The sequence below is a fragment of the Physeter macrocephalus genome, chromosome 21 (assembly GCF_002837175.3).
Source record: "Physeter macrocephalus isolate SW-GA chromosome 21, ASM283717v5, whole genome shotgun sequence".
Taxonomy (NCBI): Eukaryota; Metazoa; Chordata; class Mammalia; order Artiodactyla; family Physeteridae; genus Physeter; species Physeter macrocephalus.
In genome coordinates, this window is record NC_041234.1 from 4373115 (window position 1) to 4399409 (window position 26295).

The 26295-nt window shown below is 35.8% G+C and overlaps 1 protein-coding gene across 5 annotated transcripts in view; it reads right to left on the reverse strand.

Annotated features, from left to right (window-relative positions):
* Positions 1 to 26295, reverse strand: part of RPS6KA3 (ribosomal protein S6 kinase A3) — a 111133-nt gene that overhangs the window by 28005 nt on the left and 56833 nt on the right. For all 5 annotated transcript variants that reach the window (XM_007103105.4, XM_028482705.2, XM_007103106.4 and 2 more), the window contains 7 exons: positions 20919 to 21000; positions 13765 to 13845; positions 12927 to 13006; positions 12237 to 12343; positions 7761 to 7798; positions 7385 to 7527; positions 7123 to 7193 (listed from right to left, as the gene is read on the reverse strand). In XM_007103105.4, the coding sequence (XP_007103167.1) occupies positions 7123 to 7193; positions 7385 to 7527; positions 7761 to 7798; positions 12237 to 12343; positions 12927 to 13006; positions 13765 to 13845; positions 20919 to 21000 (602 nt within the window). The remainder of the gene's footprint in view (positions 1 to 7122; positions 7194 to 7384; positions 7528 to 7760; positions 7799 to 12236; positions 12344 to 12926; positions 13007 to 13764; positions 13846 to 20918; positions 21001 to 26295) is intronic.

Genomic DNA, 26295 nt, shown 5'->3' on the forward strand with positions numbered 1-26295 from the left:
ACAGGCTCCGGACGCGCAGGCTCAGCGGCCATGGCTCACGGGCCCAGCCGCTCCGCGGCATGTGGGATCTTCCCGGACCGGGGCACAAACCCGTGTCCCCTGCATCAGCAGGCGGATTCTCAACCACTGCGCCACCAGGGAAGCCCAGCCCCAAATCTTCTAATGAACTTTTTCATTTTTCAGAATTTTGTAAAAAGCACTACTGTAAAAGTAAGATCATCTGAGTCTTAGTTCTGGGTCTGTTACTAAGAACTTTGTGACCTTGGGAAAGCCAATCCCCTTGAACCTGTTACCAGTTCTTCCTGAGCAAGGGGATTGGATGTCAGATTAATGGCTGCCAAACTGTAGACTTGGAACCCTTTCTCAACAGGAATTTAAGAAATCCAACATTTAAAACATTTAAAAGAACATGTGCTTCATACACCTATTTTTTTCCTCCCGTTCCCTTTAATAGCCCTGCAGGGAAGAGGAGCTGGTGGGAAAGGGGTCTGTGGAACATCTAAGATGTCTGTGGCACACAGTCTGAAAACCACTGGCCTGGATGAGCTTGAAGGTCTGTTTCAGTTCTAATATATAATTTTACTCTTTTTCTCAACCTACAAATTAAGGAAACCAATGATCCTGTAAGTATGAAAATAATAACAGAGCTGGAGAAAATGGCTAGCAGAGAAATTTCTATTTCAGAAATAGATCCATTTATTATTCAGTGAGTTGTTATTGAAGCTACTATGTGCTAGACACTGCTTAGCGCTGAGGATACGGAGATAAAGACAGCCCCCCCACAATCAGTGGGGAAGACAGATACAGATAACGCTAGTACATTAAGAGACAAATTCAGAAGGACACATGTAAAGAGTGCTAAGGGAACAGTAGGGGATATCTATTTTAACATGGGAGATTGTAAAAGGCCTTAAATGCAATTTAAAGGTTGAGAATCTATTCGTTTGGCCAGTGTCCCCCAATATTTTACTAAATAATATTAATTTCTCTAGACACTTAGCAACAACAACAAAATATTTCATGATCCAGTGAGTTTGTGGAATGCTATTATACCCCTTGTTAGAGACATAAAATAAAATACGTTGCATATAAAAGGCCGATAAATTTAGAGTAATGAAATCAGTATTTTTCTAAACATTTGTTTTTAGCACCTCTTCTTCAGAGAATACCTATTAACATCTTGTAGAATTAGTGTTCTGTTAAACAACAGAAACGAGGGGAAACACTGCCGTATTTGGTAACAGGAATATAGCAGAGGTCTTTAAACAGTGTACTAACGCACCAGATTTATTTTCAAGAAGGGAACTCCAGGGGAAGTACAGAATGATCTGGAGTGGGAAACGGTGGTAGGCAGTGGGCAATCTACTTAGAAGCTTGGCCCTATAGTGTGGGTAGGAGATCACCATGGGTAGGAGATCTGAGAACTGTAAGCAGTGCAATGCAGAGGAAAGGCTGGGACGGTGAAATATTTTTGAGAGTGAATTTGGTGAATACCTTTGTATGCAAGAGAGGAAGAAATCAAGAATGATTTCTAGGTTTCTGGCTTAGGAAAGAGGGCACATGGAAATGCTGCTAATTGGGAATACAAGAAGAGGAAGAGAACAGCGAACAAAGATAAATGTAGTTTAAAAATGTTAAGTCATGCATGTCATATGTTTTGGGAGAAACATGCAAGTGAGTAAATGGAAATAAAGGTCTGGTGCCTGGTAAATTAAGGTAAGAAAGAGTGATTTGGGAGTAATTAAAATGTTCAATAGTTATTGGAAAGACTGATGTCAGTCAGGAAAGTGAGTCCAGGTGGGGAGAAAAGCATATCAGAGATGGAACACTGGGTAACGAGAACATTTAAAAGGTGGTCAGAAAAAGAACAATGTGGGCATTAAAAATAATGAATGCAATTGGCTGAATCACACTGATTATTAAATCCCATGACTTCGTTATAGTGAAAAAGGAAAAGGAAAAAGTCAAAACTAACATAAAAACCCAACTCATTGGACATCACCCCCACTGGGGCTCATCTTGTTTGAGCCTTATTTCAAGGTAACTAAATAGCCCTAGTTGATGAGGAAAAGCTCATTGTTTTGGAAAATACCAGCTAATAAGTGAAGGAATAACAGTAATAGAAAATACACAATTTAAAATCCCTAATAAAATAACTGTTTCAAGTAATGATCATCAGTGGATGAAACTATTAGATGAAAGCCTGACAGGGAACCTTACAATGGAGGTATCAGCTGTAACCATGGGAATTCATCACTTAAAGTGGGGCAACATGGTGCTGTAAGCCTCGGGATGTGATGCAATAGGGTGCAAAAGCACGAGCTATGAAATAATGTTGCCAAAAAAGTTTAACCAAAAACGGGATAAAGTAACAAGTGAAAAAATATCACAAGGAGAATAAAAAAACTTCACACTCCTGGGAAAAGACTAATTATTATGTAACCATGGTAACAAGAGAGGAGCCAGAACCATTCAATTGATCAAAGACAACTTGCCTAGGTGAACAGTTTTTTGTTTTTGGTTCTTGCAAACCAACGAATCAGTAACTGCTCTTCATCTGTGAAAACTAGCCAAATAAGAATGAACTGACGCCAATAACCACACCTGAGTGCCAAGAGTCCCACCCAAGTAACCACACTTACAGATGATGTCAATTCATTTTAGGCCCTGAAAACCTGCCAATTCTTCAACTCCACCCTTCCCCAAAACCCTATATAAGAACAGTGGTATACTCTGCTTGGAGAGATTCTACTGGACCAGCACTGCTTTCCCTACTATAGTAAGCAATATAATCACCTTTATGCTTTTTGTTTCAGATATTAAGAAGTGGTCTCGTCTTTTTTTTTTTTTTTTTTTTTTTTTTTGCAGTACGCGGGCCTCTCACCATTGTGACCTCTCCCGTTGCGGAGCACAGGCTCCGGACGCGCAGGCTCAGTGGCCATGGCTCACGGGCCCAGCCGCTCCGCGGCATGTGGGATTTTCCCGGACCGGGGCACAAACCCGTGTCCCCTGCATCGGCAGGCGGACTCTCTACCACTGTGCCACCAGGGAAGCCCAAATTTATTGTTGTTTTTCTGGTCTCATCTTTCAACAAGATAAATTCAGAAAGTGAAATTCTATAAAAGTGACATGGTTTCTACAAGTAAATGGCAGGGGAACAACAGGGGTACACTGTTCTAGATGAACAGAAGCTGAAGAAATACAACCAAAGGATATGTGCAGACTTGATTTGGGATACAGTTTTGGAGAAAACCTGAAAAATCTGGTTAAGGATTGGTATTAGATGACTATTACCAGTTTACATAAGAAAATATCCATACATTTTAGCAATGCAAACTGCAGTAGGTGAGAAATGACATGTCTGGAATGCTTAAACTATTTCAGTAAAGAAGAAAAAAAGAAAGGAGGAATAGACAAAGCAAATGTGGCAAAATCTTGATGACTGTTGAATGTGGGTGATTGGTATACATATGTCCACTGTATTATTCTATTTTTGCGAATTTACCCTTGAAATTTTTCATAATTAAAAAGAGAAAAGCAAGCAGAGAAGGAATGGTCAAGCAAAAGAGACCAGAGAGGAATGGTTAGAGAGGTGGGAGAAGCAGATGAAAGTAGGAAAAACGAAGCGGGGAGGGGGTGGCCAGCAGTGTCAAATACTCCTCAGAGAGACCTTCCTTAACTGTCTCATCTAAAACGATTCCTGCCCCTGCCCCTTCCCTCACACTTCAAGAGTACCCTGGTTTATTATCCCCACTGCTCCTATTACTACGGGAAATTATTATATTTATTTGTTTAAATATTAATTCCTTGTCTCCCCCACTAGAATGCAAGCTCAGTGAGACCACAGAAGATCTTGTCAGTCTTGTTCACATTGCATCCTACGTACATATAGAAAGACCTCAATCATCTGTTGAATGCATTGCGTGAACAAATCATACAAAGAGTCACCTTTCTAACAATCTGCCACTAGTTTAAGCAACCAGGAAATTACTGATGACCACAGTGAGAGAAGTTTCAATGGAGCGGTAGAAATGAACGACAAACAGGCTATGGGATAAAAGCAGCCAAAAGAAAGTAACAGAACGCACAGACCACTCTTCAAGGAGGCTTTGTATTGAAAGAATGCAGGAAGATGCTGCAGAAACTTGAAAGAAAGGCCAAGTCAAAGAAATGGTTTGTTTTTTTCAACACTAAAGTGTGTGTATTAGCTGAAAGGAAGGGGCCAGAGTAGATGGAGTGATGAAGGTTCACTGAACATTCATTTGTATAGCAAATATTTTTCAATGTTTTTTACTGTGAAGAATAACATAAAGTGCAAAAAACAAAACCAAACCTCCCAAACCCAAAACCAAAGTACACAGCTCCATGATTGACCACAAAGTGAACAGTCATCTGGCCAAGAAATATAACATTGCCAGAACCCCTCATCCAATGTAACTACTTTCCTGATTTTGCCGCAGGCTTCTGCCATCTAAATAGGGACCCTAAAAACTATGCTTTAGTTTGTCTGCTTTTAAAACTTTATAAATAGGATCGTCTATGTAGTATTCATTCTTTTGTGTCTGAATTGCTTTTGCTCAACTTTCTTGTGAGATTTACCCAAGTCATTGTATGTAACTGTGGTTTGTTCATTTTCTTTGCTGTAGAGCACACTACACCCACGGCAAAAGGCTTCAGCCTATTTTTGTATGGCTTTTGAGCTACAAATGGTTTTTACATTTTAAAAGTGTTAGAAGCAAATAATAAACAATATAAATATGTGACAGAGACTGTGTGTGGCCTACAAAATCTAAAATATTTATAGTCAACCCCTGCTGTATTCCATTGTATGAATATACCACAATTTATTAGTCCATTCTTCTGTTAACAATCTAGTTTCTACCTTTTGGCTATTATAAATAATGCTGCTATAAATATCTGGGTACTTGTTTCTTGATGTGCAAGTACCTTGATGCATAAAAACTGGGTGCATGCCTAGGAATAGGATTACTGGATGAGGTTATACATGTATTTGACTTTAGAAGAAATGCCAAAAACTGCTTTCCAAAGAGGTTATACGAGTCTTTACATTCCTTCCAGCTATGTATGAAAGTTGCCACTGCTCCACAGCCCGTCAGCACTTTGTATTGTCAGTCTTTGTACCCTTAGCTACTCTGGTGGGTATGTAGTTGTAGCTCGCTGTGGTTTTAATTTGCATTTTCTGATTAATGTGGGCAAGCATCTTTTAATAAGCTTATTGGCCATAGGATATCCTCTTCTGTGAAGTCCCTACGTCTCCTCATGTTTCTACTGGGCTGTCTTTTTCTTATTGATTGACTGGAGTCCTTGACATATTCTGGAAACAAGTCCTTTGTTGGTTATATGTTATAAATTTCTTCTATTTTTTCAATGGAATATTTTGATGAGAAGTTATTAATTTTAATGTAGTAATAATTTATCTTTTCCTTTATGGCTTATGCTTTTTGTGTTGAAAGACTACTTTTTCTACACCAAGGTCATGAAGATTCCTCCTATAGTCTCTTCTAGAATCTTTCTTCCCTTCTCCCATATATATGTAAAAAAAAAAATATATATATATATATATATATATATTTGTAATATACTTGGAAATGATTTGTGTATGGTGTGAGGCAGGAGTTGTTTTATCTTTTTCTGTATGAATACCATTTTTTCCAGCATGATTTACTAAAAAAGGGTGCTATTTCCCTACTGCTCTGCAATTTCCAATGGTTGTAAATCGAGCGTCCATATATGTATAGGTCTGCTACTGGCCTCTCTAGTCCATTGCACAAGTCTATTTTCTATACTTGTTTTAATGCCATATTGTCCTAATTATAGTTATAGCAAGGCTTGATACTTGGTAAAGCAAGTCCTCCTATCTTGATCTTCTTCAAGAGTGTTTTAGCTATTCTTGGTCCTTTGTATTATCATATAAGAATCAGTTTATTAAGTTCCACACCAAAAAATTGTTAGGATTTAAATATGATTTGCATTGAAACTAGAGTTATGCTGTCCAATATGGTAGCCACTAGCCACATACAGCCACTGAGCACTTGAAATGTGGCTAGCTCAAACTGTAAGTGTAAAACCTGCAGTGAGTTTCAAATTTAAAAAATAATGTATCATATCTCGATCATTTTTTAATGCTGATCGCATGTTGAAATGATAGTATCTTGGATATACTGGGTTAAATAAAATATATTACAATTAATTTTAGTTGTTTCTTTTTACTTTTTTTAATGTTGCTACCAGAAAATGTAAAATTATGTATGGGATTCACATTATATTTTTTTATTGGATAACACACATCCTTTATAACACTTGGGTCTGTCATAATGTGAATATGGTACAAACTTGCAAGTTACTTCAGTCTTTTAAAATTTCCTAACATTTTCTAAGTTCTCTGCATAGAGTTCTTACATAACTTCTGCTAGATTTATCCCTAGGTTTGATTTTTTTTTTTTTTTTTTTACTATTGTAAACAGTATCTTTTTTAAAAAATTCCATTTTCTGTTGCTAGTAAACAGACATGAAATAGATTTTATTTACTGACCCTTTATCCAGCAACTTTGCCAAGCTCTCATTAATTCCAAGGATTTATATGAAGATGTGAATTTTCTACAGACACAATCATGTTAACTAAATAATGACAATTTTTTTTGGCCGCGCCGTGGGGCTTGCGGGATCTTAGTTCCCTGACCAAGGATCGAACCCAGGCCCCTGGCAGTGGAAGCGTGGAGTCCTAACCACTGGACCACCAGGGAATTCCCAATAATGACAATTTTATTTCTTCTTTTTAAACCTTAAACTGCACTTCTTTCGGATGCCTTACTGTACTTGCTAGTACCTCCGGGACAATGTAAACAGAAGTAGAATAATGGGCATCTTTTTCATATTCCAAATCTCAAAGGTAAAGCTTTCAATAGTAACATGAAGATAATTATGAGTATTCTAGATCTATGGGGTTTGCTCATATTTAAACCACATAATATTGATGTCATAATATCAATGAATTTCTTGGTTATTTCTTATAGTAGAGCTAACACTCTAAAAATCTCATTTTTTAGTTTGAAGCATTTATTTTTAAATCTCATCAAAACACAACCACTAGGGAGTACTTACTTAAGAATCATAGTCATTGTTTCTTTTCGATCTTTTCCTTGGAAAGGTAGTGTACCAGTGAGCATCTCAAACTATAAAAAGGCAAAATAATCAGAGGTATTAGTCAGTAGGTATAAAATCTCAAGGCTAGAAGATAAAAAGCATCATCTTAATTACAACCACATCTTCTAAAATTGCTATATAATAAAACAAGTGATTTATATTTCTACTATATTCACTACTGAACTTCAAAAAAAAAAAAAAAAACCACCCCAAACCTTACCATTAACACACCGAAAGACCACCAGTCCGCACTCTGAGTATGACCTCGACGATTAACTACTTCTGGAGCCATGTATTCCACAGTTCCACAAAAAGAATACGCTTTCTTTTCATGGTCAATAGACTCTTTACTTAGGCCAAAATCTGCCAAAATAAATATCAAGTTCATAAATATCCTACAATAATTTGCACACGTAGTTTAAACTTTGAGTTCCAAAGTTTACATTAATAGTTCCAATATTTACGTTAATTATTTAAAAATTCTAATTCAAGTTTTCAACACAATGTGTTACTTAATATTTATACCATGATCAACCTTAAAGGAAATTAATTATATAGAGTAGGAGAGGCTATTTTAACAAAATGAGGATTTTTACCTGTTAACTTGATGTGACCTTCTTCATCAAGAAGTATGCTGAAAGAAAACAAAGTTAGAAAATCTTTTCAAACCATTAAAGAGATTTTTCGAAGCTAAAACTGAAATTACTTTGTTAAGTATCAGATCATCACATTCATTCCAAAATATTGCTTTAGACTCTGAATAAAAAGGCGAAGGTAAAGGAGGAGAAAAATTATTTTTTTGGACACACATAAATAACGAATCCCAAAGGCAAAGCCTTATAACTTGTATTAATGAGCCAGGGACACTTGAGAACCATGAGGCAAGGAACCAAAACCTATATTCTAAGTTGCTCTTAGTGCCTTTCTGCAGAGGTGGCCTAACTAAACTCCCTAGTGCTTGCACAACAGACAGAGGTCTGGATAGTTAAGTCAACAAAAGTGTCAGAGCTGTCATTTTAAAAGCATCTGACTCCATCATTCTTTACTAGTTTTTCCTTTTCTTTTTCTTTTCTTTTCTTTTTTTTTTTTGGCTGTGCTGCGCGGCTTGCGGGATCTTAGTTCCCCAACCAGGGACTGAACCCAGGCTCCGGCAGTGAAAGCGACGAGTCCTAACCACTGGACCGCCAGGAAATGCCCTCCTAGCTTTTTTTTCTGACATAATTTACACAATCCTCTTCTCCTCAACACACCTTCCTCATACTCCTTGTTCTTCTTTGACCCATCACTACATTGTATATATTATCCAGTGTTTTCTCTCTTTTTCAGTAAACTGAGGGCTCCTTGAGACTTTGACCTTATTCATCTTGTAGCACTGTTTGGCAGAGCACAGATAAATAAGAAATGTATGTTGCATGAATGGGGCCAGTCTACAAAGGGCTGATAGAGCATTCCAAAGAGTTTGGATTTCTTCTTAAGGGCAATCAAGATCATAAAAGGTTTACATGCATGGAAGGTAAAGATAATCAGATCTGCAATCTTAGAAAACAATTTAGAAGGAAAAATAAAGAATATTTACTGTGCTCTTAGGTATGAGTTATGATAAAGAACAACAACTGGAGAAGACACTCAAGTTTCTGGCTTTAGCAGATACTTGAGTGGAGAGTAAGGTCGTCAATTAAGGAGCTACAGAAAGTAGTAAGTACTAAGCTGTTAAGCCAGTTACTGCATTTCTGGATGGGTATTTTAGTATACTGACTTGAAAGGTCAAGTAATAAGGTCAACTATTTCACTCATATTCAAAACTATTCCATAATATAGGCATTTCCTTACTTTTAATACATTTAATTACTTTTAATTCCTTACTTTATTTCCTTACTTTTAATTCTTTTAATTAACTAAAAAAATGTGCAAGCCAAATTTTGTTATAATAAAATTTTACTATGTCAAAAATACTACCAACCTTCCTATATCATCAGTTCAACTATGATTACAATAATGTTTACCAGTGAGGGTAATTCAGTAGGGACACAGTGTTCAAGTCTCTTTCACCACAAGGGACTTGTTATGAAAAAAATACTGATCTTGATCATGCTTGACTAGAAAGCAGACCAACACAGTTAGGGAATATAAAGGGAATTATTAGGTATGGTGGGAATCATCCTCCCTTCTGTCTAATCAATACCTGGAAGACAGTTCTAAAAACAAAACAAAACAAACCTCAAATCATTCTTGGTCATCTTGAAAAAATTAAAAAAGAAAACATGGCTAAAAGGGCATTACTTATACTTCCTACAGCAAGTGCATTCTAAGATAACCATGCCCGTCCTTCCTTTATCTTTTTTTTTTTTTTTTGCGGTACGCGGGCCTCTCACTGTTGTGGCCTCTCCCGTTGCGGAGCACAGGCTCCGGACGCGCAGGCTCAGCGGCCATGGCTCACGGGCCTAGCCGCTCCGCGGCATATGGGATCTTCCCAGATCGGGGCACGAACCCATGTCCCCTGCATCGGCAGGCGGACTCTCAACCACTGCACCACCAGGGAAACCCCGTGCTTTATCTTTGAAAGAAAAAGTCAACTGTATTACTCTCAATAAGCAAAGTTCCCTTTCAATTATTAATAATTATTTTTAGCCATATTTATTATAAGAGTTCTAGTTTAAAAGGATCTGGAAAACCCCTTATAGTGCATAAAACAATTGGTCTAAAAATTTAAATTTCTCCTAAGCTCTACACGATGATATCACTTGGATCATTTAACAATTAAATGTTACTTCAGTTTAATAGTGTAGTCTAGACATTTACATGAAAAATCTCACTATAAGCAATCTTACCCACATTAGATCTTATTTGATCTTTGAGACAGGATCCATGCTTTATATATAATTTTATAACCAACATTAATACAACGGTCTACAATAAATACATTCAATTAAATGATATAAAACACGAACACATCTTTATTATGAATGTTTAATCTTATGTTCACAGTAATTTTTTTCTTCTAAGGACTATATGCTTGAATATTCATTCTCACTAGGAATTATATTTTATGTTGTGATAGTTAGAAATTGGGAAAATGATGAGAAAAACTCAGTCATTATCTGGGGAATAAAATCAGAACCATATGAAACTTATCCAAAAAAAAAACACCTGAAAAACAAACGTAAAATATGAAAGTATAACAATTTCTAAATGATCACTTAACAGGATTCCAACAGTTTCCTATTGTAATATATAATTTAAATTTTGCATGTAACATTTTAATGTAAGTAACATCCAAATTCTTGATAAAGATGATAGTCACACAACTCTGTGAATATACTAAAAACCATCGACTTGTATACTTTATTTTTAATAGCTGGATATTTAATATATCATATAGGTCCAAAGATCAGGACACAAAAATTTATGTATAGTATTTATTTAATAAAGTTTAAAACAAATGAAACCTATATTGTTTAAGAATGCATACTTAGATGGTAGAACTATTTTTTTTAATTAAAAAAAATTTTTTTAGTATAATTAAAGGTTACTTTCCATTTACAGTTCTTCCCAAATATTGGCTATATTCCATGTTGTACAATACATCCTTGAGCTTATCTTTCACCCAATACTTTGTACCTTACCGCTTCCCCACCTCTATATTCCCGCCCCACCCCCCAGCAGCCACTAATTTTGTTCTTTTTTATGGCTGAGAAATATTCCATTGTATATTTGTAACACATCTTTATCCATTCATCTGTTGGTGGACAGCTGGGCTGCTTCCATATCTTGGCAACTGTAAATAATGCTGCTATGAACATTGGGGTATGTGGACTATACCTCAAAAAAGCTATTTTTAAAAATACTTGATAGAACAAGGCTCTTGTTTATATCCTTAAAAAAGGAGAAAAGAAAACCTTTCTTTCTCAAAGTGGTAGATAGTAAACACCAACAAATTAAAACACAGAAGTGTGTACAATTTAAATAATATTAGCTTCTTGATAACCACTACTATAAAAGTAAAGGGAAATTTGCTTAACTCTCATTAAAAATTTGAAATCATGTGGAGAAGAAAATTGTCAATAAATGGTATTTGGAGGAAACAATTAGCTCCAGGCCATCCCTCACACCAAAAAATTTCTAGATGGAGTTAAAAGTAATGAAAAAGAAACCATAAAATTAGAAGAAAAAAATCTTATCATGAGAATTGGAAAAGCCCTTCGAAGAATAAAAGTCACAGAAGAAATCACAAAAGAAAAGACTGGTAGATCCGAGAAAAAAATACTTGTGTAGGTTAAAATAACACAAAATTAAAAGATAGGGACTTCCCTGGTGGCACAGGGGTTAAGAATCCGCCTGCCAATGCAGGGGACATGGGTTCGATCCCTGGTCCAGGAAGATCCCACATGCTGCGAAGCAACTAAGTCAGTGTGCTTCAACTACTGAGCCTGCGCTGTAGAGCCTGTGAGCCACAACTACTGAGCCCGAGTGCCACAACTACTGAAGCCCACACGCCTAGAGCTTGTGCTCCACAACAAAGACAAGCCACTGCAATGAGAAGCCCGCACACCGCAACGAAGAGTAGCCCCCACTTGCCACAACTAGGGAAAGCCTGCGTGCAGCAACAAAGACCCAACACAGCCATACATACATACATAAATAAATAATAAAATAATAAAATTAAAAGATAAACTAGAAAAGTGTATTTGCAACATATGTCAAATGGTTAAATTCTTAATTTGTATAGAGAGGTCTCTTACAAATCAATGGGAAAAAAACAACACTCCAAAAGAAAAATGAGCAAAGGCCATGAACAGAAAAAAATCACACAAAAATACAACTGCCAATAAACCTATAAGCATAGATTTCCACTTCATTAAAAATCAAAGAACGCAAATGAAAACAAGGTAACGTTAACAGATATTTTGATTACTAGATATTTAAAAGTATGAGAACATAAAGGGTTAGCAGAAATGTGAAGTACAGGCATTCTAATCCAATGTTTGTGGTAGTTCTATGAAATAATATTATTTTGTATTACCCCCTAAATAATTATATTCCACTGCATTCAACTTAGCAGCATGATTCCTTACTTTTCTGGTTTTAAGTCTCTATAGATTATTCCCAGGCTATGTAGATGGTCTAAAGCAAGCGCAAGTTCAGCCAAGTAGAATTTGACATCTTCTTCTGTGAACATGACCTAAAATAAAATAATAATTTTTCTGTCTTTATTTTCTTTTTGCATTTGCTATTTTTTTTAAAGTTCCATCCTACAGTTTAAATATCAAAAAATTATAAATATGCTAATTACACAATTCACTTATGAAAGAAATTTGCAAAAATGACTGAATCAGTCAACTAATGACTTACTAAATGCTAAATATGCACTGTGGGGAAAATAATTTTACATCTTGTTACGTAACAACTATATTCAGATTGTGCCAATGTTGCTCCATCACAGTAACGTCTTAGAAATGAAAAATGATCTTTACAATGCAGGCTGAATTTCCACTACTGATTGTTTAAGGATATCTTGTTGTTATATTATTGCTTCTGAAAAAACTATAACTAAAAGAAGCAGGGCAAAAGACAGTTTATCAATTTAAAATCTACTTTCCGAATAAATTCAGAAGTTAGGAAAATAACTCTTTTTGGCTCTGATTCGTCAATTTAAGAATCTTGTGCCGCTTGACAAAATACGACAAGCATAATATTGAAATATAACAAAGCTTTAGTTGAAAAAGGATGCGTATAAATAGATTTAAAACAGATTAATTATATACCTCTTTGGATAAGCGTGTAAACAAATCTCCTCCCCTGAGAAAGTCCAATATAAGATACAACTTCCCTTCAGTTTGAAAAGCTGAATGAAGAAACGAAAATTTCCATTTAATTCATAGTTTAATTTGGGGGGCTTACATTAGGTCAACTCATTCACAAATGAATACTATTTTAGCAAATTACTGACTACATCATAGCTCTAAACTGATTTTTATTTAGAAGTTAACCAATGATTCCTCTTAGTTTCCACATAGAAATGTTAAATGCAGTGTTTCTTATTATGGAACCACTAAAACATTTGTTAGATTTTATTCAGGCAACAGTCTCTCAGGAATACAATAGTTCTAGAACATGCGGTCAATAAGAAAAATTCCCAACAGAAAAGACTTACTTAACCATGAAACAAAATACAAAATACCATGTCACTTAACTACAAAAAAAAGGTGGATTGGCTAGCTTTAATTACACAGAATAAGAACATCAGGACGTCGATATTAGGGATCTTTCTTGCTTGTAAGTTAGGCTAACACATATAGACTATAAAATACTGGTACATTATTATTAATTATTATAATTTTAAAATGATTATTATTACCTGTTCCTATGGCTATCACTCAGAAACTATAATGTTTAAAAGAAACATGAAGCTAAATGCAATAAAAGCTTCTAAAATTTATCTAACAAGGAAATGGTTTAATTTCCATGACTTTACTCTATGTATCTACTAGACACATACAAATATACACAAATAAATATTTATATACATTAGTATATCTGAATGCACTCAGGGAGTGGGAGAATGAGGTAAAGGGATGAGATGGGAGGTTGTTCATAACTTACCATAATGCAACTTGACAATAAAAGGATGGTTAACTTCTACCAAGATATCACGCTCCATTTTTGTCCGAACACGGTCTCGAACTATAAAATATTACACATATGGCTATACTGTAATAGCTTCCAGAGACAATCTTTAAAACAAAATCTCTTTGGTGACTATTTTAAATAAAATTTTGCTTATATGTATAAAAGTGTGAATTCACATATAAATAAAATTACTTACATGTATAGATAAAACTATTCATTACTCTTGAATTTTCAAAATTAATAACTATTTTTTACTAAATTATGTTACCAGAAGAAATTGTATATATTTATAAAATCTGTGCTATACACTGAAAAAATACAGAGAACATATTAGATGTTGGCTTTAACATCAGATTTCCAAGTATTTTGATCAAAGTTATGAAAAATAGCCAAAAAAAGGAGCAACTTTTTAAAAACAAGGCACTCCAATGAAATGTTAAAACACACACAAAAAATGAAATAGGTTTTAACACTTCTCCCTACCAACCTTATCAACTCAATTCAACAAACATTCATTAAGCGTCTAAAATATGGGGCAGACATGGCGAAGGACAGATATACCCCAAAAGGTGTATTTTGAGGGAGGCGGGAGAGGAGAAATACTGAGAGGAAGTACTGTGGTGCAGCTGAAAGAGCAAAGGCTTTTTGGAGTTAGAAAAATCTGGATTCGGATCTGTGTCATCTTGAGCAAGTTATTTATTTAAACTCTCTGTGCCTCTATTACACCTCTCATCTAGAAAATGGGGATAACACCACTGTATCTTTGGGGGCTATGTGACCATTTGAGATAAGGTTTGTACATCGAGTGCCTCATATGTAAGAGATATTCAATTAAACAGTAGTTATAGCACCATGAATATGATAAAGGGATAAAATGATGTATTACCACCAATAAGTAGTACAAGAATTCAGAAAAGGGAAAGAACAGTTTTACTTGCATAGGAAGGCTAGAGCAAAGAGGTGGGGTTAGGGACTTTTAGAGTGGAATTTATATGGGCAAGAAGGATTGGACCGAGAGAAGAAAAGTCCAGGTATCGAGTACCAGTGCAAGCAAGGACATGGAGGCATGCATGATGAGCAAGAAGGAACCTAATCAGTGTGGAAACTGGGAGGGTGCGGGTGGGTGGGGGTGGCTGGAGGTGGGAGAGGTGGGAGTGGGGGTGGGAGGGGTGGTGAAGTAGGGAGGATCCAGATTCCTGACAATTTGGAATGCCAGGATGAATTTACATTTGACCCAGTAGGCAAAGATCTCTTTTACCAACCAAATATTTCCTGAGCAAACTCTACATGCCAGGCACTGTGGGATACAAATAAAATAATCTTCAAGAAGCTAATAATCTGGTGGGAATGACAGACAAGTAAACTGATGATTAATCATCTGATAAGTACTCTGTTGGTAGCTCAGTGGATTTAACAGGTGAGAATGATCATTCATTAAAGTTTTTTTTTCTGTTGCATAATAAGGATAAATCACACATAACTTCTATTTTTCAGGCCAGAGAGACTGAATGGTTCTGCCAAAGATTAAATAGAAAGAATGGAAAGAGCGTCTTTTTTGGCAGTGGGGGCGGGAACAGCCAGAATGATGAGTTTTCTTGTCAATTTAAGGTGACCACTGATATCTAAAACTCAGAACTAAGCCCTCTGGGAAAAATAAACAAATAAACTTAAAAAAATCCTATGTTTCCCATTCTACCAGTTTTCCACTCCAACTGGGAGATTTTGGTGCCAGTGACTGAAAATAGGCAAAACAGGAAAAGGAATCAATTGCTCTTGATTTCAACGCAGCTCTGTCTTTTTATTGACTTGTTTTGTGGATGTATCAAATTCAGGATCAATCTCTGATTTCGTTATCTTGTCCTATCACTACAACTCTGGTGCCTTATGTCCAACAGGCCCTTTCTATTATTTGTGTGAATGAGGTTCATCACCTAGGCCTGCTGACAATTCTAGTCTAGTCTAGCCCCAAACTGCCCTTTTTTCCATTGCTACCCATACAATCTTGGATTCTGTTCCTATTACCTTAAAGCTAGATTCTAAATTTCTACCTCTTTCAATACTTACACAAAGCTTATTTAATAAGCAGCAAAAATATCCCTCAGTATATTTACTGTATATCCCTCTTCTATTATTGTACCACTATGAAAAGAACAATTACTTGGGAGTCAAGAGCTATAGTTTAGTGGCCATGCTAATAACTAGATGAGTTACCTTGGTCAAATCCTTTCATTGCTCAGGGGCTTCCTGCTTCCTTCTCTATAAAATGAGAGGCTAGAACCAGATGTTTTTCTTTCTATTATGATTATCTTGTGAGATAGTTTCCTTATATGCAACACTGATGAGACCTTGTTTAGTTCAAAACGAACAGTAAGATTCACTCACTAAAGAGCTCCTTTCTTCTGTCTGAGATAGGACTGTGTAATAGTTCTAATCTGGTTTCTTTTATGTATATAAAGACATAGTGACAAATATAAAACATCCTACAATCAGGAATTTTGATTAGGATATTAGTGGTTCAGAAGAAGGCATGTTTTACATTGGTTAAACTCTAAACCCCCGAAATAGAATTTGTTAATCCTGACTCATGTTGGCAAAGCAACTACCTTCCGCTGAAATAATTTTTATTACATACTAGTTATTACATTTTAAATTCTACTTGACTTGAACATGAGAGTGAATAAGAAGAAATGCTGTTTATGTTTCTAGAATTATGTATTAAGAAAATGCTTTAAGCAATAGTTTACAAAACCTTTTAGGCCCACAGACTACTTTATTAGGACAAAAGTCCCCATAAACTCAACCTAACACTTCTGACTTCTTTGTGACCCCATTTATTATATTAATAGAAACTTTAAAATGGAAAGAGACTTCTGGTTAAACATGGATTTTTACTTTCTACTTTCTTCTAAAACCCTATTGAAATTACAATAATGGAAAAATTATGCATAAACTCACAAGGACAAAAAAGAGAAGCAGTAGCAGAAGGTGACTAAGTGGTAACTCACACAGCAGATCAGAGAAAGCTAAAATCTAAGTTTCAAGAAAGGAGGCCAATGAGAAACAAGCAAATTCTTGCCATAGAACCCCTTCTAATCAGCTTTTTGGTACCGTGCTTTTTTTTTACTTAAAAAAAAATTTATTTTATTGAAGTATAGTTGATTTACAATGTTGTGTTAATTTCTGCGGTACCTCACTCTTAAACGAGGAAAAGATAGCAAAGAATTCCCAGGAATTTAAGGAAAGACTCTAAACATGAAAAATAGCTATCAAAATAAATAGAAAAATATAGACCTTATATAGATCCTAATTCAAACAAATTGCAAAAAGAAAAATGAATTATAACAATAGGGACAACTGGAAACTTGAGCACTGATATCTGTATATTAATTTTTTAGGTATAATCATAGAATTGTATTATTTCAAGAGTCTTTATCTTTTAGAGATACATACTAAAATATTTATGGAAGAAATTATACAATGTCTGGGATTTGCTTCCAAATATCAAAAGAGGGGAAGGGAGAGAACACAGATTAAAAAAAGACTGATTATGAGTTGATAAATGTTGAAGGAAAAAGAAGGGTATATGGGGCTTCTCTATATTTTCTGTTTCTTTCTGTAGATGTTTGACACTTCCCATAATAAAGAGTTTTAAAAAATGGAATAATTAGAGAACAAGGAAAATCTAGGAAATTAAAAATAATGGTAGAAACAAGAAGTTAATAGAAGGGTTGAGAAGGGTTGGAAGATAGATGATAAAATTTCCTAGGAAACAGGGAAAAAAAGACAAAAATGGAAAATAGGATGGAAAAAAAATAAAAATTAAGCAACAACCCTGGAGGTTCAAAATATCCAAAGAGTGGCAGTTATAAAACGGAGAAGAAATGACAGAATACTTTCCCAGAACTGAAGAAATGAGTTTCTAGATTGAAAGAGACCACCCCAAATCTGGTATGATGAATTTTAAAAATCCACACTAAAGAAATACCATTATACAAATTTCAGAACACCAGGGATAAAGAGTAGTTTGATTCTAAAGACTTCTAAGGAGGAAAAGCAGCTTATACACAAAGGACTGGGAACCATAACGGTAATAAATTTCATAACTGCAACACAGGAAACTGGAAGACAATGGAAACAATGCCTTCAAATATCTGAGGGAAAATTATTTCTGATCTAGAATTTTATGTCCAGTCAAATTATAAATTAAGTGAGGGGCAGAATAAAAGGCATTTTCAGACATGTAGTTACAAAAAATTTACCATCCATTCAGCCTTTCTAAAGTAGCTACTAGGAAGATGTGTTTCACCACAACTAGAAAGTAAACTGAGAAAAAGGTAGGTATAGAATTTAGGAAAGGAGATCTAATATAGCAAAGATGTGAAGGATATGTGACTTCAGTACAGGAACAATTTGTATAAAGCATTATGAAAACATTACTAGGAGGACATGAAAAGGGAAACTGTGTGTAAGAGAACTAAATCCTAATCTTCCATGGTAGGAAGTCAAAAGATTATGTCTCCAAATGAAAACAATCGAAGAATTACAATATAAGAATATTGAATGTGGAGGTAAAAGGCAGAAGCAGCAGCTAAAGAGATGCATTGTCTCTGGGGGTCAAGAACTGGGATAGGGAGAAGGGTAGGAAAAGCACTGCTATTTTATAAGACTCTATACACATATTACTTTGATAAAAATAAAAATAAAATTTAAGAACACACCAGCAGTCTATAATTCCAATATGTCAAGTAGCTTCACTTTTCTATGGTCTCTTATATCGCTAACATCTATATAATTTTACATACTTGTGGTAGCCAAATTCGTTATAATGTTCACTTGCAAATTTTTATTACATTCATTTTTGTGATTATATTTGAAATATTTCATTTAAATAATATTCTATTAAGTGGTATACCATACTCTTCTAAACATTCAATATTTATAAGATTTCTAAATTCTCGATATTGTAAATAATGTTGCAATGAAAATTTTCAAGTACACAAAATCCTTCTTTGAGATTATTTCCTTAGGTTACTTTAGCAGCAATAATGGCTCGTTGTACTTATTGCAAAACCGCTTTCTAACTTATGCTGCCATTATATGAAATAACTCATTATTTTATATGCATTTATCAGAAAACTGGGACATTTTCCCAAATGTTATTTATTTTATCCCCTTGCATAAAATGTATTCTAAAACCCTTTAGGTGGAGGTTGTAAAGTTATTTCTTAGGAACTCCTAACTCAATCATTCCTTTTACATTTATTAGTTGGAATTCCATTGTAAGGAAGAGCTTTCCCTTGTTCTCCATTAATTTATGGATTAACTCATGGATTCTTTATTCAGTGGGTTGTAATCGATCACTGTCATTAATTATTGCAATGTTTAAACTGTCCTAGATTTGGCCAGTAGGAGCCTTTTAATAAATTCCTTATATATTAATATTTTGTAATATTTGAGGCAAATAATTTCCTGATTTCCTATTTATACTATTTTTCATTGTATAAAAGGCCAAAATTTTTTGTACTGTCAATTTGTTTGTAATTTGTGCTTTGCTCAATATCTCTTCACAAGTTTCCTAGGATGTGTTAAGTTGTAAAATTCACTTTGATTGTTTATTATGGTATATGGTTTAAGAGAAGACTCTAGTTTTTTTGCAGGTTGTTCATGAGTATTTCAAACAAAATTTAAAAAATCAGTATTTAATTTCCCATTGTTCTGGACACCTGCTTTGTCATACAGCACAGCACTTACTCAATAGTTTTGTAACAAATACATGAAACTTTAATATATAATACTTTTGTACTGCTTTGTTCCACTGGTTTATATGCCTGTATTATTTTCCCCCAAAACACAATGAATTATTACTGCTTTTAATAAGCCTCAAACCTGATAAAACTTGTTCCTTTCTCATTCTTCTTTTTTGGAATACTCTTTGAGGCATATGTTTTCAAGTGAAATTTTCAATATTTCAAGGAAAATTCAACAGGAATCTTGAGGATATGGAGCTAACTGGATGACTAGAGGAATACTAAGAGTCTTAACAGCCTTCTCTAAAAGGAACTGGGCATGTATTTCCTTTCCCAATATCTTTTAGGTTTCTCAGAGTTCATAGTTTCCTTTATATATACTATGCACAACACAAATCCTGTTATATACATGAAAAAAACTACTTCTGTTGCTTCTGTAAATGAACTCTCTTAAATAAGTTCCATCTATGCAGCTTTAAAATATGGAATTCATGAGTATAAAATTATAAAAGTAGTGATGTAGAGTAGGGCACTGAGGATATAATTTAATTTCCTGGCCCTAGCAAGAATCAAGTAAGTAGTATGCCAGGGGGTGGAGACTGGATAGGAAAGAAAATACATTCAGGAAGGGAGCAAGAGAACAGAAGCAAAGGATGGTGTTTATTGAGGAAGGTGAAATTTCTTGAAACAATGATAATATCCAGTGCGAGTTACTAATTGGGAAAAATAACATCAGAAATAATAAGTGATCATCACAGATATTCCTTCCAGACTATTTTAAGACCTTTAGAAAATACAGGTATGTTGAAGAGGAAAAAAAGAGATGTCAGGAATCAACACACAAAATAATTAGAGGTTATGTGGTAAAATAACTGATACTACTTTAAAAAAGGAAGATCTAAGTATTTAAAAATCTATGTACAATTTTTTCTAAGTGACTGTTTACCTATAAGAGGCAAATCTGACATTAGATTTTTCAGTCAGAGGCTTAGAATAAAAACTTATTTGGAGAACAGAAGCCAAAATGATAAAGTCCTTAGAATAAAAGCTACTTTGCATCATAAATCAGTAAGTTTTCAAAACATTAAAATAATAATATGAACTGGAAGATGCATCAAACCTAGTTTTAAAATTCTAAACTTCTACTTGCCTAAAGCCTGAGAAGAATTTATAATACTTCTTTTAAAGCATGGCAACTCCCATTCTCACTAGTCATCCTAGCCTCGTAGGAAAAATCCACTAAAAGAAAGTCTAAATTTAAAGACAGTAACGGGAACAGAATCTGAATTTAAGTAACTGGCCTAAGAGTCACATGAGACCTATTCAGATTTTTCAGTTTGTTCATACTATGCGAACACTACAAATAGCAGTAGCACTTACCTTTCAATGTGGCCTTCTTCAATACTTTCATGGCGTAAAGCTGTCTGGCATCAGAGCCTGAGATTTTTTTGACTAAGAAAACCTGCATTTAAATAAGAGAAAATAAGTCTTACAAAGTATCACAAACTATACTATTGCTAAAATAAGACCCCCTACTGTAATATAGATTATTATTAGAAAGATTCTGATACATTAACTATTTTCCTTAAAATATTACCAGTTATAAATACAGTGAGTTGTAAACACTGGTCATAACTTTGGGTGTCAATATAAGTGAATACATTTTTTCTTGTCGTTTGCCAATTCCCAAAGACCATGTAACATGTAAGACAGAAACAAAAATCTCTAAACCATGAAGCAATTAGAGAAAAGTCTAACATGTTTAAAGTATATCACAGGTGGTGACTGCTCTGCTTCTAACAAAACAAAAATTCTGATTCCATAAAAATTGCTATACAGAAGTTCCCCTTGACCACAATTTTCTGTTGATTCAATTCTGTTGATGAATAGTCTTTTCTATGTATGAAAACGCCACAATTTCTCATTCCGGGGCAGAACAATTTATTTTTATTTTTTAATGGAAGTATAGATGATTTACAATGCTGTGTTAGTTTCTGGTGTACAGCAAAGTGGTTCAGTTATATATATAAATATATATATATTCTTTTTCATTATGGTTTATTATAGGATACTGAATATAGTTCCCTATACAGTAGGACCTTGTTGTTTATCTATTTTATATACAGCAGTCTGTATCTGCTAATCCCAAACTCCTAATCTATCCCTCCTTCATCCTCTTTTCCCTTTCGTAACCACAAGTCTGTTCTCTATATCTGTGAGTCTGTTTTTGTTTCATAGATATGTTGATTTGTGTCATATTTTAGATTCCACATACAAGTGATATCATAAGGTATTTGTCTTTGTCTTTCTGACTTCACTCAGTGTGACAATCTCTAGGTCCATCCATGTTGCTGCAAATGGCATTATTTTATTCTTTTTTATGGCTGAGTAGTATTCCATTGTATATATGCACCACACCTTCTTTATCCATTCATCTCTTAATGGACATTTAGGTGGCTTCCATGTCGTGGCTATTGTAAATAGTGCTATGAACAATGGGGAGCATGCATCTTTTCGAATTAGAGTTTTCTCCAGATATATGCCCAGGAGTGAGATTGCTGGATCATATGGCAGCTCTATTTTTAGTTTTTTAAGGAACCTCCACACTGTTTTCCATAGTGGCTACACCAATTTACCAATAGTGTAGGAGGATTCCCTTTTCTCCACACCCTCTCCAGCATTTGTTATTTGTAGGCTTTTTAATGATGGCCATTCTGACTGGTGAGAGGTGATACCTCACTGAAGTTTTGATTTGGGCAAAACAATTTAAAACACTTATACTGCAGAAATTTACTCACAAGTATTTAATGTAAATTAAGTCAGAACCCTGCCTCCCCATCTTTTAAAAATCAAATATACACATATACCTAAATATTAAGAATACAATTCCCAGGGGAATTCCCTGGCAGTCCCGTGGTAGGATGCTGCTGCACTTCCACTGCAGGAGGCGTGCGGGTTTGATCCTTGGTTGGGGAACTAAGACCCCCGCAGGCCGTGTGGTGTGGCCAAAAAAAAAAAAAAAAAAAAAAAAAAAGCAAGCAGTCCCCAGGTATGTTACTGAGTATCTTGATTTTCCAAATATTTTTGGCTGTTTTCAAAATACAGTGTGGGATTTATGCAAAATGAATAAAGTCTGCTCTAAATAACTCACGGTCATGCTATAACTTGTCTAATACAATACAAAACTATCAATAAATCCCCTCTACTCATTTTGACCATTAGTTTCATGACCTTTTCCAGCAAACCTTTACACAGACTTGCTAAATGGACCTGAATTTCAACTTTTTTTCTCCTAGCCATTCTTTCCTAGCAGTGCTATTGAGCTGCCACACATGGTAAGAAGAGACTCAATTACAATCAAGAATTAACTCTAGGGTCAGCTCTCTATTACCCGCATTAGCACACTAGGCTATTAGCACAAAATAAAAAAAATGATTCATTCAACTGATTCTAGGGCAAGGCAGAGTTCCTCACTTCGAGAAGTTGTGCCAAAGACAATGGTCAGTGACCTCAAGTCCAGTGAAAAGTGCCACAATGTGCACAGAAACCCTGATGCAGGGTGTGTTTCTCTCCCTAAATTACCCCGACTGTCCCCCTTCACCGTGGCCCACGGTGAAACTTCCTTTTAGCCAGTTAGCAGTGAGCCAACCTAGGGAGCGAAAAGTGTATTCTCAATCAGGGTTGTTCCTAAGATGGAATGATGTTTAAAAATTAAAAGGCAATCAGATTATGAAAATTTTTGAACCGAAATAAATTCTAACTAGGTGGGGATAATTAGGATTTATCTGATATTTATAATTCATTCTTAAGATTCCCTAATCAAGCTTCTTCGTACTATTCTACAAGAAAAATTCTCCTCATGGGTTCAAACTTTCTTCACCCTACTTTGAAAGCACCCTCTTGATACTTTTCAGCACATCTTAGTATTTGCAAAGGACCTTCAGAAGCATTTGTAATGCATCAGCATGATAATTTGGGAAGGCAGGCCTGCTAAGCAACGCCTATTTTATAGCTAGGGCTTTGAGATGTTAAATAATTAACTTAGTGTCACAGTGCAGGTATTGGGACAAGAATCGGGCCAGCCACCCAGTTCTGCGCTTCTGCTCAGGGCACTCAATCTGTTGCCTCTGGCTGGTCACCAGTCAAGCGCAGCAGGAGCAGCAGTCCCAGATGCCATCAGATCTTCCCCCACCAGCATTCCTGACTTTTCGAATCCCCCATGAAGCTATTCTAGGCTGTGACAGGTCATCCCTGTTTTCTTGGCTGAGACTGGCTTTTGAGGATGAGTAAGAAAGGAGACGCCCTATTTTTAATGTTTGCTATTTATAGTAAGGTATTTAAGTTACTTTTAAAGAAATAAAGGGAGAAGCATGTTAACTCCTGGAAACTTCAATATTATGTTCCCTGAAAATATAATGTGTAGAAATAAATCCATCTATTTTGGTTTATCCATAATAAATTGCATGATAATACAATCTCATAGCAGATATTATGTGCTTGGCCTTATATCATTTAATTCTTACTACTACCCTACGAGTGCAGGACTATTATCTACTCATTAATTCTTTCCAGAACTATATGTTAGGTACCATGCTACTGGTTCCATGGTGAGACATGGTTCAAGGCATACATGGCCCCTGCACTCATGGAACATAGAGGCTCGTGGGGGAGACAGCCAATAAACAAATAATTACACAAACAAAAAACTGCAATTGTGGTTAGTGCTGTGAAGATGAGGTATGTAATGTTCTGAGAGGGTAAAAATAGACGAATATGACCTAGGTCAGAATGGCTGGGAAGGCTTGAGATCGTAAGCTTGAGAGGAGCCAACCAGAGGAGGGAGGGATGGGGGTGGGGCAGTGTTTTTCAGGCAGAGGGAACAGCATGTGCAAAAGGCTTTTGCTTATGGATTAAAAAAGAAGGCCAATGTGGCCAGAACACAGGCAGTGAAAAGTATATAAAGTGATGTTGATGAGGTAGCTAGGGGGCAGCCTGAGGGGCTCTTCAGCCATCTTAAGAATTTGTCTTTCTCCTAAAAGCAAAGGGAGGCCTCTAAAGGGCTAAGCGGATGGAGTATAAGACTAGCTCTTGGGCTTCCCTGGTGGCGCAGTGGTTGAGGGTCCGCCTGCCGATGCAGGGGACGCGGGTTCGTGCCCCGGTCCGGGGGGATCCCGCGTGCCGCGGGGAGGGGCCACAAGGGAGACACGCGCGCGTCCCAAAAAAAAAAAAAAAAAAAAAAAAAAAGACTAGCTCTTGTTGGCTATCATGTATTGATAAATAATGGCTTGAGGCAAGAATAAATTTGGGAAGCCCAAGGTAGGAGCCTCCTTCAATAGGCCAGGGAGAAATGGTGGTGGCACAGACTGGAGAAGTGGCAGGGAGAAGGAGAGAACAGGCATGATTTGAGAAATCTTCACTAAATCAACAGAACTTGTGAATGGATCAGATTGGTGGGGGTGGGGGGAGACGGAAGGGCGGGGACTAGAAGGATAGGTCAAGAATGCCTCTCAAGTTTCTGGCTTGCTTAACCAGAAGTCATTCATAGTGATAGAGAAAAATGAAATAGAGGTTTGGGGGTTAGGGGAAAATCATGAGTTTGGTCTTAGATATGTTGAGTTTAAACTGACTTTGGGGCATGCAAAGAGAAAAAAATAAGTAGCTGTACATACAGTTCAGAGCTTAGAGTCACAATCTAGATTGGAGATATAAATCTGTTACATCAGCTGTATGTGGGTTTTATTAAGATAGTGGGCATAAAGAAATTAATCAGTAGGGAGTATAGAGTGAGAAGGGAGCCTAGAACGGAAACTTGAGAACTTCAATACCTAATGACTGCCTAGAAGAGGAAAATGGGGCTCCAAGAGGTTAAGTAACTTGCTCAAGTGCACATAGCAATTAAGTAGAAGAAACAAAACAAAACTAGAATCCACGTCTGGCTGACCTAGAGCTCAAACTTGCAACCATTATCTTCTTTTGGCTACTCAATCTATATCTGGATTAAAAAGATCACTTTGGGCTTGAAAGAGGTTAACAGCTGTAACAGATTACCTATGTTAGCCAAGAATTGCTAAATAGTCCCATTAAAATACACAAGAGAGCAAAACTGGTGTTGTTTTGAAGCTTGCAAAGCATATCTTCAAATGCTTCCTCACAGAGAGGTGGCAAGGAAGCACTGCACTGTGAAAGCTGAATGCAATCTCAGGACGTTCCTCTTGCTGAGAAATGGACTAGATAGATCAAGTAGTAGTGATTATAATGCTGTACTTCTCAAAATGGAGTACAGGAAGCGCTCCTGAGGTATGCAGCAGGGGGACAAGGAATACTTGAAAAATGATAAATTTGTTGCAATTTTAGTTGGTGGATTTGGGAAATAGTTGAGAAATATTTTTGGATATTAAAAACAGACACAGATATCATTGAATAGAATGCAGCCTTTGAGTTCATTTTAAAGACAAGCTATAAGTCCCCCAAATTTCGTACGTGTAGTGGTAACCCCCCACCCTATTTCCTCGGGAGTACCTATTTGCTTTCTGCTGGTATTAGGGGTACTCTGGAGGAAAGACTGAGATGCACTGTTATAATGCATTGTAAGATCACCTTCCGATTCTACATGAAGACTCAAAAAGAGGCCAGTGTGTCATGGGAACATTTTATGATTTTTTAATCATTCAAGAAGTGCAATTAGAGAGGTCATATAGCCTTGAAGATAAAATGAATATGAAGTGAACACTGCCAAGTTATGAAAGTTCCCATTGTA